Source organism: Macaca thibetana, chromosome 7 (genome assembly GCF_024542745.1).
Source record: "Macaca thibetana thibetana isolate TM-01 chromosome 7, ASM2454274v1, whole genome shotgun sequence".
Classification (NCBI taxonomy): Eukaryota; Metazoa; Chordata; class Mammalia; order Primates; family Cercopithecidae; genus Macaca; species Macaca thibetana.
This window is the reverse complement of record NC_065584.1, coordinates 142767452-142783735: the sequence shown is the minus strand read 5'-3', so window position 1 is coordinate 142783735 and position 16284 is coordinate 142767452. Positions and strand designations below refer to the sequence as shown.

General features: G+C 45.7%; 1 protein-coding gene and 1 long non-coding RNA gene across 4 annotated transcripts in view; one reads left to right on the top strand and one right to left on the bottom strand.

The window, feature by feature from the left end:
- The window catches only part of LOC126958489 (uncharacterized), a 225598-nt gene that overhangs the window by 25745 nt on the left and 183569 nt on the right, over positions 1–16284 (top strand). The window lies entirely within an intron of this gene.
- Positions 1–16284, bottom strand: part of LIPC (lipase C, hepatic type) — a 162093-nt gene that overhangs the window by 131558 nt on the left and 14251 nt on the right. For both annotated transcript variants that reach the window (XM_050796825.1, XM_050796826.1), the window contains exon 2: positions 9236–9363. In XM_050796825.1, the coding sequence (XP_050652782.1) occupies positions 9236–9323 (88 nt within the window). In that variant the 5' untranslated portion in view covers positions 9324–9363. The remainder of the gene's footprint in view (positions 1–9235; positions 9364–16284) is intronic.

Below are 16284 nucleotides of genomic sequence, written 5' to 3'. Positions count from 1 at the left end.
GGCTTTTCAGACATAGAATAAGGTATTTTTAAGATGGAAGATTCATATTAAGCTTTGGTTATGTGCTCCTGCTTCAGTTTTCATGGGTGTTAATCTTTCCCATGATTTAGTGTTCAGTATAGCAATTAATAAGAAAACTTCAAAGAGACTTGCCCGAGGTTGAGGCCTGCCTTGGAGGAAGAGCTGAGTGTTTGTGGGTGCAGGGCCAGGTGAGTGTGCAAAACTGGTCCGTGCTGGGCCCCACCCTGCCCTTGCCTGCTGGGAACCTTGCTCTCTATCAGGGAGTGGTCAGGGTTTTAGCCAGCCTGAGATAAGGCTATCAACCCGTCTGGGAAAGGCAGGCTTTTAAAAACACCCCCCTCATCAGTGGTCTGCCCTGCCTCCAGGAGGAGGACAACATTTCTGAGGATGGCTCTTGCGGTCCTTCCCTCTGGTCACTTCTCTTTATGTACCCCATCCAGGGCCTCCCCCAAATCTCAGGAATTCCCAACTTCCCTCTCCCTTTTCCAGTCTCCGAGTCAAGCAAGGCTGGCTCATGCTTTTTCCCTCTGCTTACAAGGTCCTTCCACTTCTTGAAGGAAACTTCAAGATTCAGCTCAGATATCACCTCCTCTGTAAAGGCTTCTCAGCCAACCTCTTCTGCCTCAGGGCTCTTGTAACATTTTGTACGCAATGGTATTTACAAACTAATTGCATTGTGTTGAAATTACGCCCTTCTCCCAATCTCCAACCTCCCTGCCCCACACAATCCCATAAGGGGCTAGAGACCCTGGCATAGTGGGAAGTCCTTGGTGAATGGATGCACACTTTTTCATTTTTGTATCCTCAGGGATATACTTTCCTGCTGACCGTGGGGCCTGGTACACAGCGGATGGTTTAATAAATGCTGTCACAGCTGCTGTTGATCGTGTTATGTTTCAGTATAAAGCAGTTTGTTTTCTTACCACTTTGGCTTCTCTTGGGACAAGGAAGCTGGAACATTTGTCACTGGAAAGTTTTTGGCAGTCATGGAAAGGCCAGTCCTAGTCAATGGATAACCCACAGGCTCTGCCTAGCTTTGATAACGCCCCACTCATAGGAAAAGAATTTTCTTGATCGTATTTTCAGGCCTGCCAAGGAGCGGCTTAGGGTGGATGGTTAATTAGCTTTTGCAATGATTATTTTTCTACCAATTACAAGTAATGCTCAGCTTGGGAATTTTTCTTCATTTCAAGGACTGCTTTCTTTTTAGCATGTAGATATTTTATTTTGGATGAATACATTTTCACAAATATCTTGGGGTTTTAAATATTATTGGGGTTGTAGTTATCGGGGAAGAGGTCAGTATCTGGGAGAAATAGATGTTGATTCTCACCCCTTCAACCCTAGAGAGTTAGAAATGAAGTTTGCCATGTAGCCTCATGTTGTTTCTGTAGGAAGCACCCTAGCCTGGAAGTCAGTAACCTGGGTTCAAGTCTTGGTTCTTTTGTTTTTTTTCTAGTGGTTCTCTGTGGTCCCCACACCAGCAGCAGCATTTGGGAACTGATGAGAAACGCAAATATCCAAGTCTACCCCAGGCTCACTGAATTAGCAACTCTGTAGTTAGGGCCCCAGAATCTTATTTTAATAAGCCCTGGCCCGGGGCAGTGGCTCATACCTGTAATCCCAGTACTTTTGGAGGCTAAGGAAGGCAGATCACGAGGTCAAGAGTTCGAGACCAGCTGGCCAACACGGTGAAACCCTGTCTCTATAAAAAATACAAAAAATAGCCAGGTATGGTGGCGTGCGCCTATAATCCTGGCTACTTTGGAGGTTGAGGCAGGAGAATTGCATGAACCTGGGATGCAGAGGTTGCAGCGAGCTGAGATCACGCCACTGCACTCCAGCCTGGGCGACAGAGCAAGACTCCGTCTCGGGAAAAACAAACAAATAGAAAAAGCAGCCTTTCAGGTGCTTCGATGCCCACTATAGTTCTAGGACCACTGATCTAGTCAAACCCCTTTATTTTATCATTTCGTAGTAACTTTATTTTCTGAGTATTTAAATCATGAAAGTCAATATGCCATATACATACTACAACATTACATAAAGAGGGAAAGATATAAAAGTTTAGATACAAACTCAACGGACGTATAAACATTTTCATGGATTTTCTTCCAGCATTTTTTCTCAAACACATGTATTTTCACACAGTTGTAATCACAGGACACACACAATGAGGCCTGCTTTTCGTGTTGGAACATAAACACTACTCAGCGTCGCCACCTACACATCTTCCTAAGAACTATTTTTAAGGGCCACTGACCGTCCACTGGAGAGCCATGCCAGAACTGACTTCACCAGGCCCTGACTATGAACCTGCACGTGTGGAGGTGAAAATGCTGTAGACAAACAGACTTCCACCTGCATTCCATGCATTTCATTCTCTTCACTTTTTCCCCCTGCCTCCCCACCCCTAGCCAAGCCCCACTGGGGAAAAAATGAAATGAAGAATGCTTCTGGAAATAGAGCCCTAAGTGGGGAGGAAAGGGAAGTTGGCCCACAGCCCTATCTTCCGGTCACCCAGAAGCTCCATTCTCCCGAGCCGGAAACCCTCTCCCGGAACCCGGAAGCAGCTGAGATGTCACTGCGCTACTTTGTGACCATGTTTAGGAATAGCACCTTCTGTGGGAAAGCCAGGTGGGCGCCCTGACTCCTCCAAGGCTGGAGTGACTGGACTTGGTCTTCTCGCCCCAAGTAGGTACCTGAATGTAAGACCCAACTGCCTTTCTTACAGCGGCTCCTCCACCTGCTGCGGGACAGACTAGGCTCGGCCCCCTTGTTCTAGGTATCACCTTGGGACTGAAGTCCAGCCTGTTGGGCAGGGATCTGGAGGGTCCTACTGGCCCCTAGTCAGTCCTTTTCCCTGGTGTGCTGGACCCCAATTCCCGGGTGAGAGCACCCGGCTCAAAACTGGTCACCCTCCTGGGGGCCAGTGCACAGCATCTTCCTGGATGTGAGAATCACTGTGACCTCTGTTCTGTGTGGAGCCCGTGGCTGTTAGGGACACCCAGGCTGAGGCCCAGGTGGTGACATTCCCCTCATGAAATGGGGACTGTTCTGGCCTGTCTCAGTGCCCAGCCTCTCTCTGCCTCTCTCCCTGCTGTGCCACCTGCAATGACCCAGCATGCCCACAGCACTGTGGCAGCTGATGTGGAGAGGAGGGCAGGGGGAGGGCCATCATGGGAAGCCAGGTACTGGATTCTCTTGGCTTTTGGCTGCGCACTTATTTGGTGATTCATGTTTTCGGGTCAGCTTACAGACCCCATGCCTTCAACTGTCAGTCCTGTAGTTTTCTCTCCAACTCAGAATGAAAGAATATGGGTTCCAGTCCTGGATCCCTGTGAGAGGCAAGCAGAGTGGAGGACAGGCTGCTGTTCCCCGCCTCTCCAGGGTGGGCCTTTCAGCAGGACCACAGACATGCTCAGCTGTAGGGCTAGGAAGGCTGGCCGTGGATGGGAGGGTCTCTTGCATGGGAAAGATAGAATTTCCCGGGAAAGCTGGGGGCTGGCCCTCTGCTGATTCCAGAACTACGTGCACTCTTGGAAGAATGACTTTCATCTCTGGACTGTATCTCAAATACTAGTCATGGGTGACATTCTGTGTAATTGTGGAGGCCTGTCAGAAATCTGACAGACCCTGCTGGGGTAGTGATTATGAGTGTGGCTGAACCTACAAAGTTGGGTGCAGGTGGCAGGTCGGAAGGATAGTGGAAAATCCCTTTCCCAGGGTTCGTCTTGGGATGACCAATCTAACTGTAGCTGATGAGGGCCTTTTTATTTTATTTTTCTTGTACATTTAAGCACTTAAAATCCTCCAAAGCCTTAAAACCCTTTATATATCTTTAAATACACTTAGAATCTCTGGCAATATACAGCACATGTCTACAGTTTTTTCATAATTATGATTCAACATGTGGATTCTTTAGTCCTGTTTTTCCCCCCTATATTATTGCATATACAATTTGCTTATCCTTGTTTTTCAAAGCTACAAGACCAGTTGTTACTGAACTTTTTCAGAGGTCACAGGTCCCTTTGATAATTTGCTGAAAGTTATGACCCCTGCCCCCACTCAAAATGCACATACACACAGCCTTGGGCACCATCTCAGAAGGCTGGGGACTCTTGGAAATGCATCTCCTGTGCTAAGATTGCTGGTGTTAAACCGTGAGTGCCTAGGGGCCAGCAATAAGCTTTTAATTCTGAACTTCATCAGTATTGCCCCCAAAAGTTTCTGTGCCTTTTAGTAGTAGGTATTCAAAGCAATGCCTGTTTGAAGTTGGACTTAGCAATAGCTGGAGTCCCCGACTTCAATGGTTTGTGCTTGGGCATTCAACTTGTTTCCAGTTTGTTGCAGTTTAACCAGTGTTGCTATCAACACCGTTCTATGGGATTTTTTTTTCTTTTTCTTCCTAGATGGTCTATTTTTTGAAAGGTATTTTTGGGCTTGAAAAGCCCATGTACTTTATCAGCTGTGTACCTCTGTTATTGTATAAGGAAAGCCTCATTCTCTTCTGTCCGGATACTACCATCCTTCAACACCCTACTCAAATGCCACCTCCTCCCAGAAGACTTCTTCCCTCCACTTGGAAGTAAACTCTGCCTTTCTACTCATTTCTCTCTCATGGTCCTCATCACATGCCATGTTCTAGCTGATAACATTTACATACATTACTCAGTGGTATACCTCATGGATTTGACACACAGAACAGATCATTTTAATGACCCTCTGCTCTGTAAGACAAAAGCATTTTCAGTAATATTTATGTAAAAATCAGCAATCATCATGACTTTCTCGATTTGTTCTTCAGTTATAAAGCAGTGAACAATTTTTAAAAAGACAAATATATTTTATACTCAAATACAGTAAAAATATTTTGTGTATGAGTCCAAATTTTTACTTACCAAACAAGATGTTACACCTCATTGTTCACAATCTGTTTTATTGCTTTAAATTTTAAACACATATGAGAAGCTTAAAGGGGTCACCTAGGATGACAAAATTGAAGTAATTCAAGTTCGGGTTTTTTGTTTGTACAACCACTACGCTGTCACTTTTTATTTCGAATCTACTGTTTACATGCAGGAGCAGGTAATAAGTGCCACTGAGGCTGGAGACATAAGGACGTCAAAGGATCTGACCCATTGCACACTTACCCTTGCAACAAGAACATGCTCCTGAATCTGTGCATGTTAGGGCCAAGTGCATAACTGGGAGTTCTCCAAATTAATGTCAATGTAGAACACAATATTTATGAAAGGATAAATAATAAAAATGTGATGAATTTGAAGCTTACATATACTTATTACATAAAACCCAACAGAAACCACAGAGATTGTTTAGAACTTAGGCCATAAAACTACTTTTTTCTGGAAAGAGCTTTGCCTTTATCGCTGATATTCTTTTTTTTTTGGGGACAGAGTTTCGCTTTGTTGCCCAGGCTGTAGTGCAACGGCGCAATCTCGGCTCACTGCAACCTCTGCCTCCCGGGTTCAAGCAATTCTCCTCCCTCAAGCTACCAAGTAGCTGGGATTACGGGCACCCACCACCATGCCTGGCTAATGTTTTGTATTTTTAGTAGAGATGGTGTTTTACCATGTTGGCCAGGCTGGTTTCAAACTCCTAACCTCAGGTGATCCACCCACCTCGGCCTCCCAAAATACAGGGATTACAGGCGCAAACCACAGTGCCCGGCCGACATTCTTTAGAATTGTGATAATGACAGGCAGATCAGTTTTTGGTTACATTTGTATTTAAATTCTCCGCGGACAGTTGCCCTTTTATTGCTGGCACATCCTCCCTCCACCCAGTCCCATGGCCCCCTATTCCCACCCCACCCCACTCCTAACCCATTTGGCCGTAAATTCCTGCAAGGCAGGGATGGCTGTGCAGCCCCCTGCTGTACCATGCCCACTGCACAAGCGTAGCAGTTTGCAGGCTAAGGCCCCAGGGAGATCGCCTTAGGAAGTCCTCCCTTTTCCTCTATGGGAGGCCAGATTTTCTTCCTACATTTCAAACAAAGCAACACATCACAACAGACTGAGTACAGAAACAGGTAAGAGAATCCAACTGTCTTGTGAAGCCAGATACTAGAGAAATTTGCAACATTTCTTTGTAAAACAATGTCACTCTTCTGCCCCATTTAAAATTATTTGGAAAATACAAGTTATTTTTCATAAAATTACATTTTATGTGTTAACATGCAAGGGTTTACTATTGTTTTAAAAACTGTTAACAGATTTTAAAGATTTCTCAGTTTTCATTTCTAATGAAGTAAATATTGATGTCTCACATAATAAACACTGTTTGGGGTCCTCAATGCTTTTTAAGAGAGGAAAGGTGTGTGAACAGAGTGTGTGAGTTGTACTCAGGCTCTGCCTCGCGTATGGCAGGCGCTCATGTATGCTTGTGACATTCATGAGGGACTGACTAAATTGGTGGCTTTCAGCTGCTCCTAGGATTTGGAAGCTGAGGCTGGGGTGGAGGGGAGGGAGAAGGCGCCTGTTGATAGTGGGCCAAGTACCTGAAGGTGGGGTTTGCCAGGGTCTAGGAGCAGCAGTTGCTCTTTGGAGCAGCGTTGGCTTTCATGGCAACAGTGGCTGGGGAACCTGGGTCTCAGGCAGTGGGGGCTGGGCGTAAGTGTGATGTGCCATGGGGGCTTCAGGCAGCTCACTCTGTCCAGTCCCCTTTAGTGCTGAAGGGAAGGAACAACTGTCTGAATCTGCCTCTCTGTGAGAGGAACGGAGCAGAATGCTTTTCTAGAAACCTCTGGCTGTCAAATCACTGGGTGTGGGCTCGACAGAGAGCACTGCGGCCTCAGTAGACAGATTGAGGCTACGGGTACCTCTCCCTGCTCTGCCCTGACCAGCTATGCGACCGCCGGCGAGGCACTTAACTGCCAGCTTACTCAACCATATGGTGAGGATGAGATAAAATGTCCGTGGAGTGCCTGGCACATGCTGGGTGCACAGCACATTAGTGACTCCATTAGTGAGATGTCATTAATAATACATACTCAAAAGAAGTAGGCTGGGAGGAGGGGCTAAAGAGCAAGGGTCCTTGAGGGAGTACTGCCTGGTGTTCGATGAGTGACAGTTGAAGCTTGGCGTAGATCATGGTTTCTCAGCCTCTGCACTAATAACATTTTGGGCCAGATAATTCACTGTTGTGAGGGCTGTCCTGTGCATTGTAGGATGTGAAGCAGCATCCCTGGCCTCTACCCACTAGATGCTGGGAGGGAAGCACTCTCTCCCTGGTCTTAACAACCAAAAATGTCTCCAGACATTGCCAAGTGTCCCCTGGAGGGCAAAATTGCCTCTGTTGAGAACCATTGGTGTAGAAACGCGCCTGACAAGGGCTCCGCCACAGGACACTGGCTTCCCTGCAGTTTCCTCAGAAAGACTTCACACCAGCCACATGCACACAGATTGGGTTCACTCACTGCAGAAAGAATTCTGCCAAGAGATTCTGCTTCCAAGAGAACAAGAGGCCTCCTGACTCGCATCCTCTTTCCTGAGGAACCCTCTTGCTAATAGTGATCACTTCCCTCAGCATTTGCACAAACCAGGCCCTGGGGAAAGAAGCAGGCTGACCAGGACAATGAGATTGGTCAAGGAAAATCTGGACAATACCCAGAAGCCTGGGGGACGCCGTCCCGCCCTTCAACCTCAACCTCAGCATTCACAGCTTCCAATTCCCATGGCTCCATTGCAAAAGCAGCCCTGACCAATCGACAGTAGAATGAATAAGCGAAGTGTGGTGTGGTCCCACAGTGGCATGCTACAGCAGTGAGAATGAATGAGCCTCAACTCCACGAAACTGCATGGTTGACTTTCACAAACGTAATGCTGAACGAAAGAAGCCGGGCGCAAAAGAGCAACTGACGTGTTTCTCTTAGTGAAAAATCTCCCCAAAGGACAAATCATATATGTTAAGTCTCAAGGGGCACACAAGGAAGGCTTTGGGGATACTGGTTCAGTTTGTGAGAATTCATGGAGGATTTATGTTATAGGCCTTTTTCTAGAAGTGTGTTATAAACGTCAATAAAAAGTAAACAAACAAATACAACATTCTGGGGCAGAGGGCAGGAAAGGCCATTGAGCAAAATCATTGTGAACCAAGGGAATAAAGATTACCAGCAATTTTACCTGTATGGCTCTAAATTATTATGTAAGGGTCATTTTTGGATGTGCCTTTACAAATGAGATGATGTATCAAAAATAGTATAGTGCTTGGCACAGAAAATACTTAGTGAATGGCAATAATTAATACTACTACTCAGTTATTAACTGACCTATGAACTAAAATTATGGTCAAATACAAAGGAACGACGTTTTCCTTAAAGGGTAAAAAGTTTCTGAAATTTTTAGATACATCCCCTGTTAGTGAATTTCTAATTGTCAAAGTTGTTGAAGCTCCCTCCAAGCTTAGTCTCAGAGAAAAGAAAAATCTAAGACTCTACCTTAGCGTTACTAGCTCCTGACCAGTAACCAGTACCAAAACGAAGTCCCAAACACCTGTCTAGTTTGGCCAAATTGTTCAATTAACTGATCCATCATTTATTGGTCCACTGGTTAGCCTGGAATCTGGGCTCCACTCTACCTGCCTGATCAGGCATTTGATCTGTCTTTGGCCGTCAATCTAGTTTGTGAATTTACAAACAAAACAGGCAGGACTGCTGTTGGATTCTTCAGTCTCAGACTAAAACTTTGGCAGAAAAACAAAGTCTAGAAATTGTGCAATGATATCTCTACTTTAGACCTGACTGGAAATAGAACTCTCATAAACTCCCCTCTCTTCTGAGAGAGCCAGGCAATTAGACAACCCCAACACGACAGAGCATTTCATTGCAAGCCTGGCTCCCTGGTTGCAAATTAGATGCCACATTAACTCTCAGGAAGGTCTGAATCGCTCTCAGATCATTCGCCACTGAATAACTTTTAGCGTGACTGTTTCCATATCAGATATGCAAGAGACTTCACTGCTAGCTGCAGGCACTCTTAGAAGACTTTTAATCCCAGGATGCTTTTCTAAAATTTCATTTCTGCTTACAAATGGCTACGTGTCCCTGTGAACCTGTGAGGTCATGTGTAGAACCACCTGGCATGCTCTGAATGCAAGCTCTGTCCCATCCAGTCAGAAACCCCTGGATTCTTTGTGACACACATTTTAAAAAGAAAAGTTCATGCCCATCTCTGGAGAAAAGTCAGGCTCTTACCTGGTTTCAGGCTTTGTCCATGGGCACTTGATTGGATAAAGATGCATAAAACCAAGAGAATGGAGAAACACTGGGGACTTATGTCCATTTCTCCGTTTCACCCGGGGTCCAGGCTTTCTTGCTAATTTCTGAAGCCAAAGAGACCAGAATGCCTATTAGATACTTTGTTAGGGAAGGCTGCCCATTAATAATTAACCTCTCAACATGTTATCCACTGTTCAGACACTTTCCTTACTGCCCCCAACCGCAAATCTAATTATATCTATTTTAAAAAGGTCGATTTACAGAAGTGCTTCTTATCCTGACACGTTTTGAGAATAAAATACCTTGTTATGTATTCTTACCTTTTGGGGCCAAGGTCAGAGTTCCAAATTAATCAATTTAAAGCTACTGTGTTGTGTTTGGAAATTCTGCCAAAGGTCGGGGTAGGTGGCTTCCACGTGGCTTCCTAAGCCTCCCTGTGACAGTGCTGCAAGGGGGATGCTGGCTCAGGAAGGTGGTGTTTCAAATGGCAGGCTAAGCCCAAAGGAAAAGAAAAGGGCCCTGCCGAGCCGAGAGCCCCCAGAGGGTCCAAATTTCTGTTGGGTTCAGTGAAATTGGTGATGCTTGTGGTCAAAGCGTGGGGGGGCAACATTTCTACAACTGAAAGGGACAGAAAACCCTTCACCCTCATGTCAAAAGGAGTTGATGGGGAAGCAAAGATGCCCTTGCCAAGTGACTCATTGAGAGGTGATCCTAGAGCAAACACACTTCTTCCGCCTCCGTGTTCGTTAATGTTCCAGCTGTGTAGAGGACGAAAAGTAAGGCCACTCAGCAAAATCAGGTGGGGAAAAGGCTACCATAGATGGCTTTTGTGATATTTTTGGGCCTCTAGTTTTATTTTAACTTTCTTCATTTGTTCAACATTTTTTTATTTTGGCAAGACTACTATGTGCCAAGCCCTGTTGTAGGCATGTGGGATATAAAAGTCCTTATGTATCAGTGGAGGTGGGAGGAGTTGGATAACAGACATCATAAAGAAGAGATTTAGGGCCTGGTGCAGTGGCTCACTCCTGTAATCTCAGCACTTTGGGAGGCTGAGGTGGGCGGATCACGAAGTCAGGAGTTCGAGACCAGCCTGACCAACATGGTGACACCTCATCTCTACTAAAAATACAAAAGTTAGCTGGCCATGGAGGTACGTGCCTGTAATCCCAGCTACTCAGGAAGCTGGGGCAGGAGAATCACTTGAACCCGGGAGGCGGAGCTTGCAGTGAGCTGAGATCGCGCCACTGCACTCCAGCCTGGGCGACATAGAGAGACTCTGTCTCAAAAAAAAAAAAAAAAAAAAAAAAAAAGAGATTTATGTAGACTGGTAGAATGCAATGAGAATCACCCCAAGAAAAGCATGGGGTTGGAGAGAAGAAGGTGGGGATTTTAAGCAGAGTGATTAGAGTGAATTGCATTGGGAAGTTAAACTTTGAGCAAAGGTTTGAAGGAAGTGAGGGAGTTGCCCCTGTGGACCTCTTGGGGAGGAGAGCTATGGGCAGTCCGTGCGAAGGTCCTGAGGTAGGAGTATGCCTGGCGTGCTCCAGGAATAGTAAGGAGGCCAATGAATGGGGAGACATTGTAAGGACTTTGATTTTTATACAGTGACATACAGTGGGGGCGACTCTGAGCAGAAGGGTGATATGATTTGTATTATAGTTTTAAAATATCACTCTGGTTTGAGCCAGGGTGCAGTGGGGAGATCTGTTAGGAGGCTATTACAGTGACACAGTGAGAGGTGATGGTGGCTTGGCCCAGCATGGTAACAGGGCAACTGGGGAGTGGTGGATGGGTGCTGGATATATTTGGAAGGTAGAGCCCACAGGATTTTCTGACTGCTGAGTTACAAGATGTGGGAGACAGAGAGGAGTTGAGGATGACTTCCCGGTTTTCAGCTTGAACAAGTAGATTAATGGGGTTGCTGTCAGCTAAGAAGGGAAAGCTGTGAGTGAAGCAGGTCTGGTGGGGGAAGATTAGAGATTCAGCCTTGGCCACGTGGGGCTTTGAGATGGCTCTTAGATATCCAAGTGGAAATGTTAAGTGGGCAAAATTAGATAACATGGTAATTATTGCCTGGATGAGCCTCATTCAAAGGGTCTTCTGAAGCCACCAGCAGACTTGGACGATCTTGACCCAGTCTGAAGCTGTGTTCTGTCCTATGACTGTACCTTCCTCCCAAGCCCTGCAGCTTGCGGACCATCCCGTCACATAAACAATTTCTTTTTCTTTTCTTTCTTTCTTTCTTTTTTTTTGAGACGGAGTCTTGCTCTGTCACCCAGGCTGGAGTGCAGTGGCGCAATCTCGGCTGACTGCAACCTCCGCCTCCCAGGTTCAAGCGATTCCAGTGCCTTAGCCTTTAGAGTAGGTGGGACTGCTGATACGTACCACCACACCTGGCTAATTTTTGTTTTTTTAGTAGAGACGGGGTTTTACAATGTTGGTCAGGCTGGCCTCTAGCTCCTGACCTTGTGATCTATCCGCCTCGACCTCCCAAAGTGCTGGGATTACAGGTGTGAGCCACCGCGCCCATCAGATATACAATTTCTGAGCAAGGACTTCTGCCCTGGGTACTTGGCTGGCTCCTGCACAGTTAAGCAGAATCTGAAAGTTCCACTTTTTTTTTTTCCTATAAAGCTGGCATGGAAAACCAACTGACTACCCATCTCGGGCTCCTCTCCCCTGTGCCCACCCTCATCTCCTCTCCTCTGGGTACTGACAGTAACCACTCCCACTCCCCATTTTATTCTGGACATAAACTCTTCAAAAGACACCACTGAATCCAAGTGCCTCTGAAATACCAACCCTGTGCCCCCACCCGCCCCCCACATTTCTGCAGAGTACACTTCCTTACCACTTTCTGCATGGTAAGAACACTTTCTACATGGGAAGAAGCCTTCAACATCGTTTCTAGCTCTTGTAGTTCCTTCGCTTGCACCACCCAACATTCCTCTAACATCATCTCATGCCAGCTCAAACTCTATGAGGCTCTCCTGGAAAATGACAAGGAGGAGTGGGTACCTGTCCCCTTTCGGGGTGGTGTCTGCTTTCACCTCTACCTAAGCTCTTCCAGCCTGCCCCATCACCAGATCCAAACTTCCAGTGGTGGTTTTAATGCCCACGCTCTGTTGCGTTTTCTTGAAGCTGACCATGGAGGCTACTGGGAGGGAAGAGGGGAGGACGTCACGGAGTATGAGGTTTCCTGAGCTGCGGGCCTATCTACTTGCTGTGTATAATATTATATAACCTTAATGAGTTCAATCTCCTCACCTATAAAATGGGGACAACATGTGTCTGTGATAATATTTTGAGATACCAACTTATTTTTCTCCCAAACTGTCTCCCTTCCACTTAAGAGGGGCAAAGTAGAGAGAAGTTTACAAATCTTTTTTCTTCCAAAAATATAGGAACTTAGGGCAAGTGAATTTTATTTATTTTATTTTATTTTATTTTATTTTATTTTATTTTATTTTTGGAGACAGGGTCTTCCTGTGTTGTCCAGGCCGATCATAAACTCCTGGGCTCAAGTGATCCTCCTGCCTTGACCTCCCAAAGTGTGGGCAGGTGAATTCTAGCCAACAAAGAAAAGCAAAAGGCTAAAATATCTTGAAAGTATATGAAGGAAGAAGGAACCCCTCACCTTTCTATCACTAGTAAGACAGTTTTTTGGGCTTTGCAGGTGGTGTGGAAGGGGGAGGTTTGTCTATGGGTCTGAGAGCAGAGGGGACAGTCCCTTGCTTCCCAGAAATCCTGCTGGAAGAGAGGAACCTAGAGAGGAAATGGCTGTGTTGGCAGATGGGCAAAAGATACACCTGGCTTGATGTAGGGCAGGAGAGCAGTGAGTGTCTGGGGCCAGCAGGTCATGTTGATGGGAGGATGGACCCCTCAGTGGCCACCAATGTGGACCGATGACGGAGGACTAGGTCACACTCCCCTCACCCCATGCCTGGCTATTGTGTTGGTCCAGAACTATGGCATAACTACTGGGGTTGGGGGTGGTGTGGGAAGAAGAAATCCAGAAGGCCTGAAAATAGGGGTTGGGAGTGAGGAATTTAGATGGGTTACAGAGAATAGAGAAATTTATTGCACATCCTAATCTGTGGACTGAAATTAATACCTCTACAAACAGAGGTATGCTATGAATATTAGAGATTTGTGTGTAAGGTATCCAGCCAAGTGCCTGGTTCATAGTAGAGGGTCAATAAATTATAATGACCTATTTTGTGGGCAATATACTTAGCAGTCAAGAGTCCATGCTTTGAGGCTGGGTGCAGTGGGCAGTGGCTCACACCTGAAATCCCAATGCTTTGGGAGGCTGAGGCAGGAGGATCACTTGAAGCCAGGAGTTTGAGACTAGCCTGGCTAACATAGCAAGACCCCATCTACATAAACATAAAAACCAAAATATTAGCCTTGTGTGGTGGCACACACCTGTAGTCCTAGGTACTTGGGAGGCTGAGGCAGGGAGATTGCTTGAACCCAGGAGGTGGAGGCTGCAGTGAGCTATGATCACAACACTGTATTCCAGCCTGGGTGACAGAGTGAGACCCTATCGCTAAAAGAAAAAAAAAAAAAAAGAGTCCAGCCTTGGGAATCCGACAGATACAGGCTCAAATCCCTGATCTATCTCTTGTACTTATTAGCTGAGTGAACTTGGATAAGACATTGTGACTGAGCTTTAGTTGTCTTCATCTGTATAATGGGACTAATAATGCCTCCCTAGTCTGATTAAGTGAGGCAATGCATGTGAAACCCTCAGCAATCCTAGGCCACAGGAAATAATTAATGGTAGCTGATATTATTATTTTTTTTAACGTTTAAATTCACTGAGGGGATCATGAGGGTGTCCAGGAGGTGGATAACGATAAGACCACAGTGATATAATTGTAGCAAAAAATGTAGGGGGCAGGAAAACACAAGGGTCTGGATCAGTGGCTCCAAAATCCAATTGAGCATCAGAATAAGAGTCAGCTACAGAGCTCAGACAAAGGACAACTTATGGGCCCATCCCAGGAATACTGAGTAATGGAATCAATACCAGGGTCAAGGCCTGGAGAACCTTCATTTCAAAAAGTTCTCCAGGTAATTCTTGGTCACGCAAAGTTTGAGAACCATTGCCTCAGAATGGTGCTTGAGAGATCTATTGGGGCACAACAAAAAAATAATATAGACCTTTCAGATTTTTCTTTGTATTTCCTTAGAAGTTCATGTTTGTGCATGTATAATGTTTATAGTATATAAGTACTATGTAATTTGCACATGGTACCATGGAATATACTAGCACTATATTATTTATAAACAAATAAATAGATATTGGGGAGAGTCGTCAAATTAAAAAAAAAATGCTTATAAAGATGTGTTGTCGGCCGGGCGCGGTGGCTCAAGCCTGTAATCCCAGCACTTTGGGAGGCCGAGGCGGGCGGATCACGAGGTCAGGAGATCGAGACCATCCTGGGGTGAAACCCCGTCTCTACTAAAAATACAAAAAGAAATTAGCCGGGCGTGGTGGCGGGCGCCTGTAGTCCCAGCTACTCCGGAGGCTGAGGCAGGAGAATGGCGTGAACCCGGGAGGCGGAGCTTGCAGTGAGCCGAGATCGCGCCACTGCGCTCCAGTCTGGGCGACACTCCGTCTCAAAAAAAAAAAAAAAAAAAAAAAAAAAAAAAAAGATGTGTTGTCAAAAAATGGGTGAAGCCTCTGCCTTAGAGAGACAGAATGGCTCCCAGGGCCGCGAGACCTGACTGTCATGTGCTTGACTCCAGCCATGCATCTGAACAGTCAGTAGATCCATTCATAGCATCTTTGGTCATTTTCATGCCCAAGGAAGCCCAGCAGTTTCTTGAGGCCTCTTCATTTCCTATTAGCTGAAGAGGAGGCAAGCCTGAGCCTCTTAGAGTTTGGAGCCTCCAATGGAGCGATCAGCATGGTGCATGTTAGTAGAGCCCTTTGGCTTCTTCCTTTGCAATTCTTTTTTTTTTGAGATGAAATCTTGCTATGTCACCCAGGCTGGAGTGCAATGGCATGATTCTGGCTCACTGCAACCTCTGCCTCCTGGGTTCAAGCGATTCTCATGCCTCAGCCTCCCTAGTAGCGGGATTAGAGGCGTGTGCCACCACACTCGGCTATTTTTTTTTTGTATTTTTAGTAGAGATGGGGGTTCACCATGTTGGCCAGGCTGGTCTAGGACTCCTGACCTCAAGTGATCTGCCTTCCTCGGCCTCCCAAAGTGCTGGGATTACAGGCATGAGCCACCACGCCCGGCCTCTTCCCTTTGCAATTCTTTAAAGACTTTCTATTTTGGGTGACACTGCACTCTGGTCTGCAATCCTCGATCTAAAGTAATAATGGTTTTATAATTAGGTTTTTAAACATTGCCCAGTTCTTGCTCTCTTTTAATTTGCAGAGCTTCTTGAATAAATAAAGATTTCAAGAGACTGGCATTTGATGACCTGAGAATGACCTTTTTCTTTAGTGTCATGATGATAAGAAAGTTAATTAGGAGAGAAGAAACAGACATTTTACAAGGATAAAGCAAGCAGATCCCAAGAGGAAGAGGCCAGGGGACCAAGGTGAAGTTCACTGATGACAGAAACAGAATTTTATACCCAGAATCAGGTTTTCTTCTTTTCGTCTTCAGGAACTGGGATATCTTACCTGAGAAACGCAGGCTTTTGTTGGTGTTCTAATAAAATAATTCTTGAAACAATAAAATTTGTCACTGTTATTTCCCTAATTTTGCAGTTGAGATTTAAGAGGTTAGGAACAGATACCAAACTGCATCTCACCAGTAAAAGGCAGAGAGAGGAGAAGTCAGGGGATCTTAACAACCACAAATCCTTAATCCCTGTATATCTGGCTTTCTCTGGGACTGAATCAGGCTTCTCTGCACATCAGCCTAGTCCACTTCCAAGATGAAATGAATTTCCTTGGATCGTGTTATAGGAAAATGACTCTATCCTCTCTACTCCTGCTTGGGGCCAGGCTGCCATGAGGAGAATGACCAAGTTTTTATGGGGTCACTGACTGA